Below are 18,435 nucleotides of genomic sequence, written 5' to 3'. Positions count from 1 at the left end.
TCTTTCTCATATCACATGTTTCTAATATCCCATTCTTTTATATTATTCATGCTGACATGAAGGACATACTGTCTTCAGCCCTGACATGATATTTTTGTTTTCTTCTCCGGCATTCCCCCTTCCATTTTCTTTGTAATCTTATCTTCTGTAATACAAGTACATTGAACATTGAACCTCCTAACTCTGTCCTCTATTTTCCCTCACCTTTCTGCCACTGTTCATTTTCTCAGGCTAACTGGGAGATTTCTGAAGCCTTGCACGGTTTCTGAGTTCACCTTTCTCACCCACATTCCAATCACTCTTGTTAGTTTACATTAACAATAAACTGGTGTTTCCCAATACTGGTTTCGATCTCGCCTCCATTTAACAAAATGCTGTTCTCGTGTTATAGCTGAACCATCTTGGACCTCTCTGAGAACTGGTCCCGAGGCCTTTAGTGCTGTTCTTGTTGCTATTGGGAGCCCTGTCTTTCCTCTTGTTTACCTTAATGTAGGCATTTGCTAATACCATCTGTCCATTGTTTCTCAGGGGAAGCTAAGAAGATGGCATGGCCACTGCATTCATGAACACACAGCAGCTGTAGAAAATTTACAAAGACATGGAGGCTAGAGGGGGAGAGCATGGAGAAGGGGGCCAGCAGGAATGGGGGGGTACGAGAAGATAGTCAGGTAGAACGAATACGGTCACCACGCACTGTATATAAGTACGAAAATATCAACAATTTAAAGATACCTTTTTAAAGATCTGGTATTGTCTCTGCAGATAAAGGCAGGGCTGACTGATAAGATTTATTTCTAAGATTAGTTGAGCTATGCTGGATGCATCCTAAGTGCTAGAACTTCTCCTTCACGGTAATGCTGCCTTCTACATTTGGATAGAGATACTTGTTGGGCGTACCAATAGGCTTCCAGTTAGTCCTCCTTTTTACCACCCACCTGGTCACACTTCCAAAATCTCCAGTTGGTGGAGGCTCTGCAGATAAATAGCCTTCGTGGTGACCTGAGGAAGCCACAGGCTCCTCTGCCCATCTCCAGCCATCCAGGGCCTCCACCATCTGCTGGACTCTCTCCTAACATTGACTCATATGGTGAGCAGAGCTTATGCCTGTTGCAATTGCTTCCTACTACCTTTAGTGATTGCCTGGGAAGAAGAAGAGGTGATGGGTGTGTTCAGTCCACTATCATTAATCCAGTGCCGGCTGCTTTTTAAAGTGCTGGTTGTGTGAGCTCAGACACCTTAGCAAGGGCTCATAAATCAGCCTAGACTTCCATTACCACACATATACAGAGCATGTGCAGAGGTATCTGCTGTGTGTCCCTGTGTCTTCACCTATGTGAAAGTACACTCTAAAGGTGACAAGTGTCATGTTTCTGTTCTTAATCTTGATAAATTCAGAGAAAAATGGAAGCTATGTCTTTTTTAACAAACATCCCGCCCTTTATGATGGGGGAGAATAGATGAGGGCTAAGTAAGCTCTAGCCAAAGAAGGCCAGCCCAGCCTCAGCCCAGTGTGGCAGATCCTGTAGGTGGCACTCCCATATCCCACCTCCACCCAACCCCAGCCCGGGTCCCCAGTTATAATTTTGCTTCTCCAGTGTGGTCTGCTTTTGCCTCCAACCATCAACACCTGTGCTTGTGAATTCACCAGAACCCCTTTCCCCGAGGAGAGGTGGGACTTTTTCTGTCCCTTTTCTCTGCTCCATGCCTATCTCACCTCATTGCCTTTATGCAAGCCAGGGGCTCCTCAGCTTTGATCATCTCTGGGCTTTCATCCCAGGCTCCCCCTGCAGGAAGAAGCTGAGGTTGTCTCTGGGGTCACCCTTCATGTGGCTTCCTTTCTACCCGCTTTCTTACTGACCTTAGTCTCTGGACCTTCCTCTACCCAACATATCCTTGGTCTCTGGGCCTTCGCCTACCCAGCATGCCCTTCAGAGTCTTCTTATAAAGCCTTATCTCAGAAGCACTAGTGGCGGCCTGGAATTCCTGACCAACTTTGTATCCATTCCTCAACAGCACCTTAACGAAAACCTGACGAAGCTCACAGCCAAGTTTGAGAAAGCGACAGCAGAGAAACTCCGGTGTCAGCAAGAAGCTGAAGTGACCGCAGGCACCATCTCCCTTGCGAACCGCCTGGTGAGTCTGAGCTCTGCCTACATTAGCAGTTTGTCAAGTGCCCCAGGAATGTGACTAGAAGAGCTCCCCTCAGGGCGACTTTGACTGGCTTTGGGGAGGTGGGCGGAGCGGCATCTAAATGTACTGAGCTACAGGGACCTGACACCTGACAAGTATGGGTACTCAGCCTTTTCTGTTCTAAGCTGATTTCGTAAGGAGGTAGTTAGAAAGGTACGCTGGACCCCTAGACAGCTGCTGCGGATGTGGTCGTACTCCGTGGATATGCGTGGGCTAGAGAAGTTAGCCTTTTGTGGGTCAATTCCAGAGCTCCAGTCCATGTAATATTTGCTCATAAGCTGTAAGATTGGGGACAGCAAAGCAGAAAGGAATGAAACTGACTGATTCTGAACATTTCCCAATGTGACCTTATTCGTGGACACCTAAGGATATATGGGAGAGATGGAAAGGCTCTGGTTTTCCTGGGAAAACAAGTCTAAATGTCAAGAAATGCTTATTTTAGGGTATCTATTACAATATAACGAATCACACACCCCCCAAAAAATTAACTCAGGAGCAAGTGTAGATATTCCATCCTTGGTTGGGGTAGGAGAGACGTTGGTGGGGGTGGAACCAGAGGAAAGTATTGAAGGGGTTAAAGCGGCACTTTGTGTCCCCTGAATTTGTTGGCTGGGGCTCAGTGTTGGAGGGCTTTACAGTCTAGGCTGTGTTCATAAGATTCACACTAATGATACTTCCCTTCTCATTTCAGAGGAAGGCATTAAACCAATCAGTTTAAGAAAAAAATACTACAGTAACCATTCTACAATATTTCACACTTTTGTCAGGGCAGGGCTTTGGGTAGAATTTAGCTTGCTGGGTGATCTCCATGCCTGAAGAATTCAGAGTTATTTAGTCCTGGGATTGGGCTGGGCTGGGGAATCCAGAATAATTTCACCTGCTAGGTACCTTGACAAGGTAAGGATGGGAGGGTGGACTCAAAAGGGCCACTCTCTGTCCCCATGAAATCTCTCTAGTATGTCTTCCATCCCTACCCCGGGACTCTACAAGTAAGTGTCTGGAAAGACCAGAAGTGGAGTGTGGCGCTCTCATAAAACTTGGGACCAAAGTCTAGCTCAGTGTCAGTCGCTTGTGCCTTAGTCCTTTAAAATAGTTCCAAATTCAGGGAGGGAGATGGGTAACTCTAATGTTTGCCCTGTGGCTGGCTCTGTGCTGTTGTTGACATGGGCTCCCACTCTGCAGTCTAGGAGGAAGATGGGTAGCTCTAATGTTTGCCCAGTGTCTGGCTCTGTGCTGTTGCTGTTGTTGAGATGGGCTCCCACTCTGCAGTCTAGGCTGGTTACAAACTCGCAGTCTTCATGCCTCAGCTTCTGGAGTCTTGGGATTACGGAAGTCAGCTGTCATGCCTGACTTTGACATCCCACTTTTGATGAGAGGTCAAAGAATTTGTAGTCTTTTTAAATCCCTTATGGCTTATGTTTCTCTCACATCCAGCAGCAGATACTGGAGAGCAGCTTCTACTGAGTGTGATTTCTCTTTACTCCCAGCACCACCCTCCCCACAGAAGAGAATTATAATAAATCCCTTTCCTCCCTCATTCCAGCTACAGCCATATTTCTTTAGGGAGCCATGTGTTGTAGCCACCACTGGACTGAGCCGTGGTTTAATGAAGACACTAATCCACATGTGTGTCAGTTGCTATTTACTCTGATGTTGCATTAAGGCAGAAAATAGAGAAGGGAGGAAGGAAGGGTGTGGGGGAAATGTATAGCTCAATAAAAAACAATAAATAAATTAAAAAGTAAAAAAGACAGGTAATAGATTTTCTCTTGAAGTAGTTTAGACCAAGAATGAGCATAGGTATGAATTCTCCACTTTTTTACCCATGTCTCCTCTGTCTCAAGTTTGTGGTCTGTGACCTGTCTGTTGTAGTTATCTGACCTGGACCTGTTGTCTGTCTGTCCCTAACAAAGGACTTTGTTCTGTGTTTACTGAACAGAACATAAATCAATGATATGGGAAAGAAATGGGAAATATTTTTTCAACACAAATCTTTAACAGAATTTTATAGGGAAGATGTTTTTTGACTGGCTCTGAATAGCACTCAAAACCACACAAATCTTAGCAACCAAGAACATACTGCTTTCAGTGCTTATGGAATATTTTTTAAGTTGGTTTTAACCCATTGGCTGCTTTCAGCAGATAAGTACATACATATATACATACACATACTTTATTATGGGTCAGGAGCATGGAAGTACATAATTTAGGATTAAAGCTATGTGCTAGCTTAGGTTATAAAAGCTGATTACGTGGGAAGGGCAAGGCATGGTGAGGTTGGTTACATTGTTCTCATAAAGGCAGGTCAGAGTGCAACAGGCTGAGCACTTAGTAGGAGAGCTGGTTGAGTACTTAGTGCAAAACCATCTCAAAGCCTGTTATCAGTTTGGGTGGGAGATCGGGTAGAAAAATGTGTCTCTACAGTTATGGGTGGTTACAGTTACGGCTGCTGTGCAACTTTGACATGGTCAGTTTCACCAAACAGTTTGGTTTGAAGATGACCCCCTGCAGACATGTAAGAAACTGGCCAGATCTGTCTAGCCTGCCTCCCATCGAGCTCCTTACCTGACTTCCGAAACTCGGCACAGCCTTCTCCAAATGCATTGCCATGCCAAGTTACAGGGCTGGATGTCTGGACATAAGGGCTCTGAAACCACTCTGTCTCCACCAACATTCTGTAGAGAAACGTGGACTCCACTGTTCTAGTCTAAGAACGGGACAGGGACACACTGGGCTGACCAATCACTTCTTGCTCTGCCAGCTCTCACAATGTGTGATAGTCTCCTCCCAAGAAGAGAGGCATCTTCCAGAAATGGGCCAGGTTAGTCGAGGTGTGTTCTGCAGTCTCTGGTACTTTGTACACACTTGGGTGTATACTCCTTCTTCTGTCTGAATTCACCTCTGTCTTCCCACCTACTGGAAAATTATTAGGGTATGTGTACTTGACTTTATTTATATATCTCCAGCACTTAGGGACGCGAAAGAAGAAAATCCTAGCATGGCTTACAGACCAGGCACTATGCTGAGCGGTAACACACATGAACATGTTTGGCCCTTACAATACCCCACAGAACTGGTACAGCTGTCTCCACATGTAGAAAAGGCAGAGCCCAGCAACCAGCATCCAGAACCTGTTACCATCCCACGGTCCATGTAATGCACAGAGCAGGGGCTTGTGTGCTGCAGCCAGGACATGGCCGATGGAAAGGGTGGCATGACAGAAAAGGATTCGCAGTGGTTCACTGGGCCTTCTTGCTGTGGACATATGGCATGTGAGCTCCTTGACTAAATACACAGCTCTGTGGGCTCCATCTGACGCTTCTCTCTACTTTCTGCCCTTTGAATGGCAGGTTGGAGGACTCGCTTCTGAAAACGTCAGGTGGGCAGAGGCTGTGCAGAACTTCAAACAGCAGGAAAGGACATTATGTGGAGATATTCTTCTTACTACAGCTTTTGTTTCCTACTTGGGCTTCTTTACCAAAAAATACCGAAAGAGCCTCATGGATGGGACCTGGAAACCCTACCTGAACCAGCTGAAGGTATGTGTGGCCTGAATCTGTCCTGACTGCGTCAGCCTGTGTGTACCACTGAGATCACATGACCATCTTAACCCAAACCTTCCAGTACTCCTTGCGTACGCACTGACACGCCCACTGAGTACCAGGCTCGGGGCTTACACGCTCGTATCCTCTCTACTGCCAGGCAGTATGATCCTCATCCTCTGGTCCACCTAGAACCTTGTTTTGATGGGGTTCTCATGGGAACTCCATGCTTGGTCCTCCATGCTCTGGTTCTTTGATGAACTCCACCCCCTGACTGACTTCCAAGTGGCAAAACCTGGGAGACACCAAGAGATGTCTCTGTTCCAGAGGACTTCATAGGAGCAGTGGGGGAAGTCCCTTCTCTGTTCTTCCTGGCCCATTGTTGCTGGGTCCCCAAACCATACAGTTTATACTCATGGCTCAGAAACACAGCTATAAAAGCCACGCTGTCATCAGTGCTCAGGTGCTCTTCGATGGGCCATGCAGAGGGCCAGGCACCTCTGTGTGACCATTCCCAGACCCTCCCTCTGTATATAAAAGTGATGGAATGGGGGTGGGGAAATGATGGCTGCTGAGTAAAAGAGATTTTAAGACTCACCTAGACCCTAGCATTCCTTTGGCACATCCTTATCACTCATCAGTTCCCAAACACTAGCCAAAAATTCTACATGCCATGCCAATGTAACACAAAAGACATGCCAGGCCAGGATGGCTTCAGCATATTCATTGTCCAACAGAGCTGATCAGGTCCACAGACTTCAGCAACAGAGAAAGTGGGCACAATTCACAGCGAACCCTGAGGCATATCCCAAACTCCACCCATAACTACAGCCCTAGAATGCAAAATGCATTTGTACAGTGATGAGTAAGGCTTCCCAGATCTACTCATAAAATTCTACCCATGTAATGATTTGCTGGACTGGTTTCAAATGGTTACAGTACTAGAAATAGCACAGATACAAGTTCAACAGTAACTAGTGGCATTCGTTGTGTTAACTAGTTGAACTAACAGAGCAGTAATCTCATTCATTTTGAACACTTGTGATGGGAAAAAATTGGCGGAAGAACCAAGGACTGAGAGAAGATGTGTGGCTCTTAGCGGCATGGGGGGGTGGCTTGTTTGAAATGCATAAGCATTCCTGTGCCATAGATGCCTTTGGCAGGGTCTTAGCCTATTGTCTGGTGCTGAAACAGTGCTGGAGAGCAACTATCAATAAAGGACTGGTATGTACTTGGTTCATGATGCTCCAGTCTGCTTTGGACCTTAGTACTTTGACATCCTATGCCAGAAGACAGAAGAGGAAGGAAAACTGAGAACCAGAGAGAAAGGTGGGACCAAACTCAGGTCTGTGACCCACTTAACAGGAACTAATTCCCTCCCAGGATATCAATGGGAGCCATTTACAGAGCAGAGCCACAATGACCTGCTCCCTAGGAGTTGCCAACAACTGAATTTGGGAGAATCCATTTGAACTACAGCAAACAGTCTGGTAAAGTCTCTGAACCCCAGAATAATGTTTTCTTCATAAAATTACAAAGAAAACATGGCAAAACAATTTCTGGTTTCAGTCCTACCTTAAACTCACAATCCTCCTGCCTCAGCTACCACTACCATGTCTGGCTACATCAAGCTTGTAATTTTTATGCTGAGATCAGAAATGTATTTCAAATGTCATATATATGTAATGTATATGTAATTACAGCAGTCAGGATGCTGAAATGATAGATTATGAGTTCAAAGTTAGCCTGAGCTATGTAGTTAAGATGTTGGAGAGAGAGAGAAAGAGAGAGAGAGAGAGAGAGAGAGAGATTACATGATACTATAGCGTATGCCTTCTCTTTCCTTCATTTAAACTTGTTTTAATTGTGGCATGATGTTCTCACCTGTAAATTTCATACTCTAGAACCATGTGATTAAGTTGCCAACGACTCACAAAAATATCATAGTGTTTTAAGTAAGTCAATGATTTTGTGAGACAACATTCACTTTCATTCTGGGGATCATGTGGCCAAAGAGCCACTTGAACATGCCTAAAGGAAGAGGGGTTTAAAAAGGGTTACACAGCCTTCCTGAGATAGCTACACAAAGCAAATTGCAAAGACAGTTGAATCAAAAAGTTTAAAGGGTATAAAGTCCAAACCTCAAAACCATTATACTAAATGGAAATGGCCAGACACAAAAGGCCACATCTTGTATGATTCCATTTTTATTAAATATCCAAAATAAGAAAATCTATAGAGACAGAAAGTGTATTAGGAATTGCCAGGAGCTTGGGGTGGAGACACACAGGGAGGGATTGTTTAATGAGCATGAGAGGTCATGAAAATACCTGGGAGTAGATTGGTCGGGTTGAAGACTGTATAACACTGAGAATGTGCTATCCTCCACCAAACTGTAGACCTTACGATGATTCATTTTACACTATATAGTGTTTACCACTTTTTAAAGATATGTAAGTCAGTGGAAAATATTGCTTACAGAAGAACTGGATGAACTGGGAGAGACCAAAATAGAAAAACAGAATTTTCCAGCTCTGAGGGTACACAGAGGAACGTGGGTGGAGGTCTCAGGGCTTGGGCGTGCTCCCCAGCAAGCCCCTGCAGGTGTGCTTGCTGGGAGGGTCTTGTGAACAGTCTTGAGGAAGGAAGATTGATGTAGGAGCAAGGAAGCTTCCTCAGCCCTTTTTGAGCTGGTAAAATAGGTGAGAGGAAAAAGCGGTCTGTGTGCCAATTATGCCACCGGGAAACTGACCTGAGAAACGGAAAAATAGCAGAGAAGTAAATGTCCACATGATTATGGATTGTATAAATTAAGATATAAATAATCAGACTGGCAAGATAGCTCGCTCTCCAAGATGAACTATTTGAGTTAGACCATGGAGACCCACGTAGTAGAGGGAGAGAACCAGTTCTCCCAAATTATACTCTGACTTCCACATGCATGTCATGGTACATGCACACTCACACACATACATGCACATGCATTCACATGCAATGAGTCATTTTTTAAAAGACATAAATGAGCCATAGAAGGGGTTTAAGATGAAGACACTGAGAAGCGAAGAGTTGGTTCCAAGATGAATCGTCTATCAAGATGCTTTCAGTAGCAATTACACAGCCAGGACAGCACTCTTCAGGGGCATGTTGATCTTGCTTTTAAAGGGATTATGTAAGTAGTAAGATACTATGGATTCTCCTCAACAGAGGTGGGGTTTGCCACTCAGAGTGTGCCTGTCACCTCTTCATCAGGTTCCCATCCCAACCACCTCAACCTTGGACCCCCTGAGGATGCTGACTGATGATGCTGCTGTGGCTGCCTGGCAGAATGACGGCCTCCCTGCAGACCGCATGTCCATGGAAAATGCCACCATCCTCATCAACTGTGAGCGCTGGCCACTCATGGTCGACCCTCAACTGCAGGGCATCAAATGGATCAAGAACAAGTATGGAGAAGAACTCCGAGTCACCCAGATTGGCCAGAAGGGGTAAGTGAATGGGCATACAAGGTGACACTGTTGCCATTTGCTAAGAAGGAAACACTGCATGGAGCAGACTTAAGCCCTAGTGGATTTTTTTTTTCTCTTCTGATCTCTCCATCAGGTAACCCTCCTTATTTTTTGCACATTTCCCTCTCAGTTTAGGAAGTATTTCAGCAAGATACTTGGGCACCAGCTCTGTGCTCTTTCTCTTTAGGAATCATGTGGTCAATAGAATGATTGTAGTTATAATTTAGTATACATTTCATAGGAAGAGAAGAATTCAATGGTTCTCCAACACAAAGAAATGGTGAGTGTTTGAGGAAGCAGAAACCCTGTTTACCTTGACCATTGCATAAGGTATACATGAATCAAATCATAACCCTATACCCCACAAGGTTGTACAACTATTATATACCTACATGTGGATCAGCAGGCAACAGGAAGAGAGTGTGAGCCACTGGGACTGGCTTGAGCATTTGAAATCTCAAAGCCCTCCTCCAGTGATGCACATCCTCCAATAAGCCACATATCCTAAGCTTTGACATCAGACATGAGACACAGAGTTTGGAGTTTCCCGCAGTGATTTTTGGTCTTGCTTTGGTTCAGTATTTCCTCACTCTGCTCCCTTTCCTCCCTTTTGGAATGGTAATGTTTATCCTGTGCCATTGTATTTTGAAAGTATGTGATCTCCTTTTTCATTTTGATTTTTACAGAAGGTTATAGTTAAGAGACTGCCCTGAGTAGCAGAGACTTTGAACTGTGAGCTTTTAAGCCATTTTGAGACTGTAGGGACTTTTGGAATTGGGCTAAATGCATTATAATATGGCTGCAAGCCTATGGAGATCAGAGAGTGGACTGTGGAAGTCTGAGTGAGGATGGCCCCCATAGACTCATAGGGAGGGGCATTACTTGAAGGATTAGGACATATGACCTTGTTGGAGTAGGTGTGGTCTTATTGGAGGAAGTGTGCCACTGACGGTGGGCTTTGAGGTTTCAGAAGTTCAAGCCAGACCCAGTGGCTCCCTCTCTTTCTGCTCTCTGCCGATATGGATGGAGGACTCTCAGCTACCTCTCCAGCACCATGTTAATCTGCGTGCCTCCATGCTTCCCATCATGATGATAACGGATTAAACCTCCGAACTGTAAGGCAGTTCCAATTAAATGCTTTCCTCTGTAAAAGTTACTGTGATCATGGTGTCTCTTCACAGCAATAGAACATTGACTAAGACACAAACTGAGCATGGGCACTCAGCTCCCTCTGGTTGGGGACTATGAGTGTGACTTAACCAGCTGCCCTAAGCTCCTCCCTACAGACTTCTCCTGGTGGACTATACCCATGAACTAAAAAGGACCACCTTTCCCTTAATCCAGATCAAGCCTGGATCTAAGTGCAGGCCAGCAGCAACCAGGACTAGCTCTTGATGGAGGAGGGCAACCTGGTCGTTGTAGTAGGGTTCACTCTGTTCAGCCTGGCTCATAGGCTCCTGGGCTTTGCTTCCAGTTCCCGTGGGACACTGCTGGAGACTGACAGGCACAGCGCTAATCTATGACCTGGCTTGACAGCTAAGTAAGCATCAGATTCTCCTCCCGCTACATCATGACTTTCATGATGTTTAGCATGCGCCGGCAGGCTCATGCTGAGATCCATGGAGACCACCTTGACTGGCACCTATCACTCCATTCTCACTGCATCAGAGAACACAAGGCATGAGGGAGGCATGGATTGACAAAAGAGCCTCCCCTTGGATCTGCCTGGCAGAAACAAATGTCAGGGGGAAGTGACTAGAACAGACTGTTATGTGGCCTTAAGAAAAGATCACAGAAGGGGAGCCTTTGCCCACAGATGGGACTGGCAGTGATAAATGGGAAGTCACAGGGTGAGGTCGTGTCATGAGAAATGAAAAATGGCCTAATGCAAGGCTGGCCTCTAGCCCCGGAGTGGCTGCACAGTGCTTCTACACCTGTAGGAACGGAGGGAAGAAACTGAGTCCTGGCAGCAGCTCTAAGCACTACCATGGATCTGTTCCCTTTTCCTTTGGAAGAAAAAAAAAATGACTTGCTGGGTTGTCCCACAGCTATGGGAAGGTTTTCACCTGGAAAAGTCCTATAGGGGAACAGGGCCCGGAGCCACTGACAGTCACAGAAGACAGTGCCCCAAAAGGAGAGCCATGGGAGTCTAATAGCCAGACCATCCTAAACTGTGGTCCATGTGGTCTTTACAGCGAGTTACCAGGGGTTTCTTCTGAGGGATCATGTGTGAAAGGCACTGTCTTTCCTGTGTTTTGAGTGGTTTCCAGGTCAATGTGCTAGTTCTAAAATTCTCTGGAAAGATGAGACAAGATGAGTTTTCTTGACTGTCTGAATCCCGTTTTCAGTCCAAACAACAGAAAGCAAGCAGATCCCGTCATGTATAAAAATTACCCCAGATGGTCTGCAGATAATACTGGCATAATTGGCTCTGTCGCCTTTGAAACTAGCAAAGCCTCAATGTCAGAGCTAAGGTGTGGTCAAAGCAGTAGGTGGACCTTCAGCACTGCCTCACAGTCATCTCCTGTTGTCTTCAGTCTGCATGCACACAGTGCAGCAATGCAGCCCTGCTTTGATCTGCGCAGTCACACAAACCATACTCCAGTCCCCTCAAAACTGGTGGGTGTGGAAAGATACTCTTGAACATGCTTTTAACCCTCCTGGAAAGACGCTCGCAATTGGGAACCTTTCAAGAGATTATTGCTTTGCCTGGTGTCATGTCAGATGAGAACGTGATGATCATTATGAATGGGGTTATTTTCTCTTCTTGAGAGAGGGTCTTAGCCCAGGCTGACCTTGAACTTCTGATTCTCCTCCCTCCACTGCTCCAATGCTAGGACCACAGGAGTAAACCCCAAAGTCAAGTTTATGTGGTAGTGGAGATGAAACCCACCACTTCATGCATGCTAAGCAAACACTGTCAGCTGAGCAACAGCCCAGCTTTTCATGAAGTTCTTAATGTACCTTGAATACACACTCTGAAGGAATCCTGTCTGAGATAATACTTGTCTTAGCTTGGCTCTGGTCACCCAATAAAAGTGGATATTTGTAATGATCCCCTGCTCAGTTTGGAGTGACCTGTTGCCATTTCTGCATTTTATACCATCATTTTGATCTGCGGTGCTTAAAATATCATCTAAATGGAGGCCCTGTGGTATAGAGTTTTGCAACATTAACTTTAGAATAATTTTCTCAAACTAGGAACACCAGCAACCCTCAGCACAAAAGAGACCCAGCCTGTCTCTATGGCTCAGATACAGAAAGCACATCACATACCTCCCTTGAAAATCTCCCAGTCCTAAGAGTTGACTTGGGGCTGGGGGTGAATGTGCCACTCCATGCCTGTGGAGGTCAGAGGACAACTTGCAGGAGTCAGTTCCTTTTACTATTTGAGTTCTGTAAGCGTTATAGCTCTGAGGGGAAACACTTCTCCAAAGTGCTACAGCTCTCAGGAGAAGGACATCCCACTGCAAGTGTTAAAGCTCTGCTCTGGTGGAGGAAGGTTTCCCCAAATTGCTACAGCTTAGATGGAAAGGTCTCCTGGCAACTGGGAGTCAAGGAATGATACAAAGTCACACAAAGTGTGTGACTGTACAACAAACCTCACACAAGAGATTTATAGGGAGATCAGAATCCAGGAGGGTGGCTGCCTCTGCTCAGGCAAGAAGCATTTAGAGAAATAAACAGAAGACAGGGTTTATATAGTGCTTCTTAGGGGTGGAACTTTCCAGAATGGGTAGGTGGGGATTGGTGGGATTTCAAGTCCTGAGATTGGGCTTTTTACTCTGTAGGGTGGAGATTACACAGCCGTTAGGGCAGATAGAGTGTTCTGTGGGTAGAACCTGACAATTGGAGGGCCACAGGGGAAAGGCCTGGCCACTCGTGCTCCTTGAGAGTTTTAGAGGTTACAGGAATCAACTCAGCCAGTCATCATTGGTGGCAGGTGATTTCATCCACTGAGCCATTTCACCAGACCCAGTCTCTTTTTCACAAGATTTTTCTAAAATAATCCCTTCATTGTGTGTTAACAATTTAATAAAAGTCATTTATGAATGTTTAGGAAGACTGGAGAGCCATTGCTTGTTTTCCAGAGGACCCAAGTTCAATTCCCAGCGCCCACAGCTCACTTATCATCTGTAACTCCAGTACCAAGGGATCTGATTCCTCTTCTTTCAGCCTTCACTCACACAAAAGCATACATAACATGCAAATCACAAAAATATATCTTTAAAAATAGATAAAAAGGTGTATGTTTCCTGTATTTGTATAGGACTTGTAGGACAAAAGGGCCAAGGAAAAACACCCTGACTCTGCCTTAACCCCAAGACCAGGGTGAAGGAGAAACCCCTTGACCCTGACTTGACCCAAGACCAGGGCAAAGAGACAGAATCCCCGCAATCCCTGAGCTTGCCTCAAGATCAGACCAAAGAATTCCACCAATCCCTCAGCCGCCCCAAGGTCCATTCACAAAATATCCCTCCAATCCCAGGGCACCCTGGAAAGCTCCAGCCTCCAAGAAACTCTACATAAACTCTGCCTTCTGCACAGTTCCCAAATGCTTCTCATCTGAGCAGTGACATCTAGAGTTTTTCCTTCTAATAAATCTCTTACAAGAGGTTTGTTGTGCAGTGTGACTTTGTGGTATTCCTTGGCTCCCAGTTGCCAGGATCCCTTTCCTTTCAGAGCTGTAACACTTGCCTTGGGAAAACCTTCCATGCTGGAGAAGGTAACACTTTCTGTTGGGGAAGCCTTTCCCTTCAGAACTGCAACACTAACGGACTCCTAAGGTGAAACTTAAAAGCAGCTATTTGTGGGTTAACTGGTGGCCTGTACCAACTTGTACTGTGTGCTAAAGGGATACAGGTTAACTGGTGCCCTGTACCAACTTGTACTGTGAGCTAAAGGGATACACCACGTGCCATTTTAGTGTTCCCATAAAATGGATAAAAATCTATTAAGTATAATGAATCTTACTTTACATGTGTTAAAAATTACTTTGGAAGAATATTCAGTTTGTTGAGGAAATGCTTATATTTTATGTAAAAAATTAGACTATAAAGCAAAAGTGACATATGAATTCAATAATATAAAAGCCAAAATTGAGTATATAATGTGAATTCTCCATACCAACAAGTTGCACGGAGAGCCAGCCATACACTTGGTACCAATTGCATCTGTACTGAACATGTACAGACTTTCTTTCTGGTCATTAATAATCCTATACAGCCACTATTACCAATGTTTCTCTGAATCAAGCATTATAAATAAAAGTGTATGGAAGGCTGGCTGTAGATTGTGTGTAAACATCGTTTCGTGTAAAGTGTAATAGAGCGCATGTTGGTTTTGTTTCCCATGGGGCCCCAAATCAATCACCCAGTACCAAAGGACCACTCAAATAGCCAGATGTCCACAGTAAATACTGAATTGTACATAACAGGCAGAGGGATCATGATTAATTTTCATATTCCCTTTTTATTTTGTCATTTCTATTTCTAAAAGATGTAAAAAGCATGTGTGTGTGTGTGTGAGTGTGTGTGTGTATACCAGAAATATCATTTTAAAGTAAAGTACAATAGCTGAAGACATTTCTGGGAGCTGTGCCCCGCCTGCATTACACTTCTCTTCGAGGCACCGTGTTCTTGTTGTGTTGCCCCAGATCCGTGCATTCATGAGCTCACACTGCCTAACTTGTTCCCCAGTTGCCTCCAGACCATAGAGCGTGCCCTGGAAGCTGGAGATGTGGTGCTGATTGAGAACCTTGAGGAGTCCATTGATCCTGTGCTGGGACCACTGCTTGGGAGAGAAGTCATTAAGAAAGGACGGTGAGACTCGAATGCACGGCTGCCCTGTGCACAGCACTGCTCCACTGCCCTGGGTAGAGCTGTGGAGAGGTCCCCTCTCGACCTCTTCCCCTCGGCTTAGGTCAGGGAGCATTCTGAAACTGGCCGACCTTCCTCTCCTCTAGCAGTAGGGCATATCATTGCCCTTGGATTCTGGAGAGGCTTCTAGAAGCCTGCAATTCCTCACCCTCTTTCTAATAGCCATGGTGCACAATTTGAAAGGAACCCTATGGGGAAATAGTCAAAAGCAGAAAGACTTCTAAGACATTTTATTCAAGCCAGATCTGTGAGGCTTGGTACTCAGCTCCCTGCCAATTTGATGACCCTTTGTGACTTTGAAGGCTTAGCAGATACAGAGCAGAAAGAGATGATTGATACGCATGAGAAAATGAGAATTAGAAGGGTTTTCATTTCGTATGGTAGAAGTGCTAATTGACACGAAGCTGTGGTTGACTCTGAGGTCATCCTTACCTGTTTTCTGTTACTATAGTGAAATATTCAAAACTCGGCAGTTTATTAAGAAAATACATGTGTATACTTCACAGTTTTGGAAAGAGAAATCCAAAGTTGGCCAGCTACATACAACAAGAGTGTTTTTACAACATATAAACATGGCAGATGGCATTGTAGTGGGAGTACATGAGGTGGGGGCCCACATGGGAGACGGGAGCAAGAGATTGTGGAGGGTCCAGGCTTATTCACTCTCTCAGAGATTAATCCCCTCCTGCTAGACCCAGCCCCCTCCCAAAAGATAGCATTAGCCCCTTCCAATTACCTTCCACCAGCCCCCCCCCCCCCGCAGGTGTGTGCACACTCTCTCTCTCTCACACACACACACACATTCTATCATATGGAAGGTCAAGCTTCCAGCACATGGATCTTTGGGGACAAACCACATCCAAGCCTTGGCAAGAACCTTACCAGCTGTTCAGTCCCCAAGTTACTTTTCTGTGTTTTAGATAGTACCTGCTTCATCAAAACCCTTCTCTTTCTAACTGAGATAAAGGAAACCCACTGGCATGCCTAAGATCTCCCTGCCAACCGCTGCCCCTTCTGCCACACTCTGTGCTGCCATCTGCTGGGACATTTCCATAGCATCTGAATCTATACTAACACAGTGGGAAGAGCTATGCCCGAGTTTCACAGTGTAAAATGAAACATGATGACTCCGAAACAAAACTTAGTCCTTCCAACCCACTCCCAACATTAAGGCAAAGGAAAGTCCTAGGTGGTTGTTAGACATAATTAGGAATGATTATAATATGATAATACTGTTTGAGTATGCTTTTATTTTAAAACAATCTATAATTCTACCTGAAGGCACCCCACCTTCACTTGAGCCTTTGTGTTTCAGCTTCATTAAGATCGGAGACAAGGAATGTGAATTCAATCCCAGGTTCCGGCTCATCCTTCACACTAAGCTGGCCAACCCTCACTACCAGCCTGAGCTGCAGGCTCAAGCCACCCTGATCAACTTCACGGTGACCAGGGATGGCCTGGAGGACCAACTGTTGGCCGCTGTGGTCAGCATGGAGCGACCAGACCTGGAGCAGCTGAAGGTGTGTCCGAGATTTCCTGAGGAAGGCAGCAATGCTCTGCCGCCAGGGGGCAGTTTTCCTGGAATTGTAGAGAATGGGTTCTTCAAGACATTGGATGAGTCCAGACCCTACCTAGTCACTTGTGAACACCCAGTTGGGAAAGGGAGATTGTGGTGAGCTGAGGAACCGCATCAGGATACCTGGGGGAGTGCGCATTCCAGTCCCCAAGAGCAGGGCCTGACTCAGGGCTCTGGTACGTGGCCATCTGATCTCACATACTCCCCAGGAGACAATTAGAACCAAGGAGGATTAACCCATGCATGGGTAACAGAAGCAGGGCCATCCTTGCTGGGGCTGTGTTAGGTCAAGGCACAGGTCGGGCATCTTAGACAGCAGAAACCTAGGTCTGAAGTCTGGGAGCCAAAGACCATGGCGCTGGCATAGCTGTTCCTTATGAGGCTTTTCTTCTTGGCTTGATGACAGCTGCCTGCTCGCATGAACCCTTATATGTGTATGGAGCTAGGAGCCCCTCTCTTGTGTTTCTTCTAGGAACATTAATCTCATCTAGTAAGGGCTCCCCTCTGACACCTAAGAACTTTGCTATATCGTCAATTGGGGGATTAGAGTCTTAGCATACAAATTTGGGGGAGCGTAGTTCAGACCATAGCATGAGCATGCCTTCCTTCCTCTCTTTAAATGTGATTAGCTTAGATAATACAGGTCAAAAAGGGAAACCAGCCTTCCGCAGCATATGTGAGACGAAACTCAAAGCTCCCCGCAACTCTCGCCATCATGCATTAGTTAGGAGAGGCCGGGAGTCTGAGTCCACAACAAACAAGATTATAACGTGGAAGACCCAGCGGAGACCATGTAGCAGTCTGTAGAACTTAGTGCAAAACAGAGAAACGTGGGAAGTAGAAATGCAAGCTGAGAAATAATGTCTTTGTAGCTACTAATAAGAATTTTTCTGGAAATGAAACCAAGTAATATGGAAATTAAAGAAAACAAGGACATGAGGGCCATGCTGACCTGAAACTCACCATTCTAGTGCCTCTGCCTCCCATTTACCAGAATCGTGTGTGTGTGTGTGCGTGTGTGTGTGAGTGTGAGTGAGTGTGTGTGTGTGTGTGTGTGTGTGTGTGAGAGAGAGAGAGAGAGAGAGAGAGAGAGAGAGAGAGAGAGAGAGCACGCATGCGCACACATACACCAGCAAGCACAGCTTAAGGGGACTAATTTAAACAGTAGTTAAGAAAGTTTCTATGAGGCACTGGCATCTGAGCTAATTTCTAAGTGATTTGAAAGCCTCCGGGTACAAAGTGTTTCCAGAGGAGAACAGAAAGTCCTAGCCTCAGGCTGGACTGAGATCTGAGTTTGAAAAAGACAGAACAGAGGCTGGAGCAATGGCTCAGCAGTTAGGAATGCTTAACACTATTGTAGAGAGGATCCAAGTTCAATCCCCAGCACCCATGTGAGATAGCTCACAACCATCTATAACTCCAGGCCCAGGAGATCTGACCCTTTCTGGCCTTTTTGGGCACCTGTGCAAATGTGTACATACAGACACACATAGACATGATTAAAAAATTTTAAAAATAAAAAAAGAAACAGGGTGAGTAAGGATTGGCATGGCTAAAAGCCCTAACATGTAAGTTGTTCTTGACGGGAATCAAGAGGTTTCACAGGTCAAAGATGCTAGAGTCATCTGAAGTTAGCTCCCAACTGCCAGGATACAAATAAAAAGTCCCCAGGGCTTTTGGATACCAGGCCTAATGATCACAAAGCAAAGAGGACCTGAGTGAGAGCTCCTCAGATTCCAGTC

At 45.5% G+C, this 18,435-nt stretch overlaps 1 protein-coding gene across 6 annotated transcripts in view; it reads left to right on the top strand.

Moving 5' to 3' along the window:
• The window catches only part of Dnah9 (dynein axonemal heavy chain 9), a 341,979-nt gene that overhangs the window by 255,983 nt on the left and 67,561 nt on the right, over positions 1–18,435 (top strand). For all 6 annotated transcript variants that reach the window (XM_057773503.1, XM_057773502.1, XM_057773504.1 and 3 more), the window contains 5 exons: positions 2,014–2,133; positions 5,541–5,729; positions 8,982–9,217; positions 14,938–15,060; positions 16,433–16,637. In XM_057773503.1, the coding sequence (XP_057629486.1) occupies positions 2,014–2,133; positions 5,541–5,729; positions 8,982–9,217; positions 14,938–15,060; positions 16,433–16,637 (873 nt within the window). The remainder of the gene's footprint in view (positions 1–2,013; positions 2,134–5,540; positions 5,730–8,981; positions 9,218–14,937; positions 15,061–16,432; positions 16,638–18,435) is intronic.

The sequence above is a fragment of the Chionomys nivalis genome, chromosome 7 (genome assembly GCF_950005125.1).
Source record: "Chionomys nivalis chromosome 7, mChiNiv1.1, whole genome shotgun sequence".
NCBI lineage: Eukaryota > Metazoa > Chordata > Mammalia > Rodentia > Cricetidae > Chionomys > Chionomys nivalis.
This window is presented reverse-complemented; position numbering and strand designations above follow the sequence as displayed.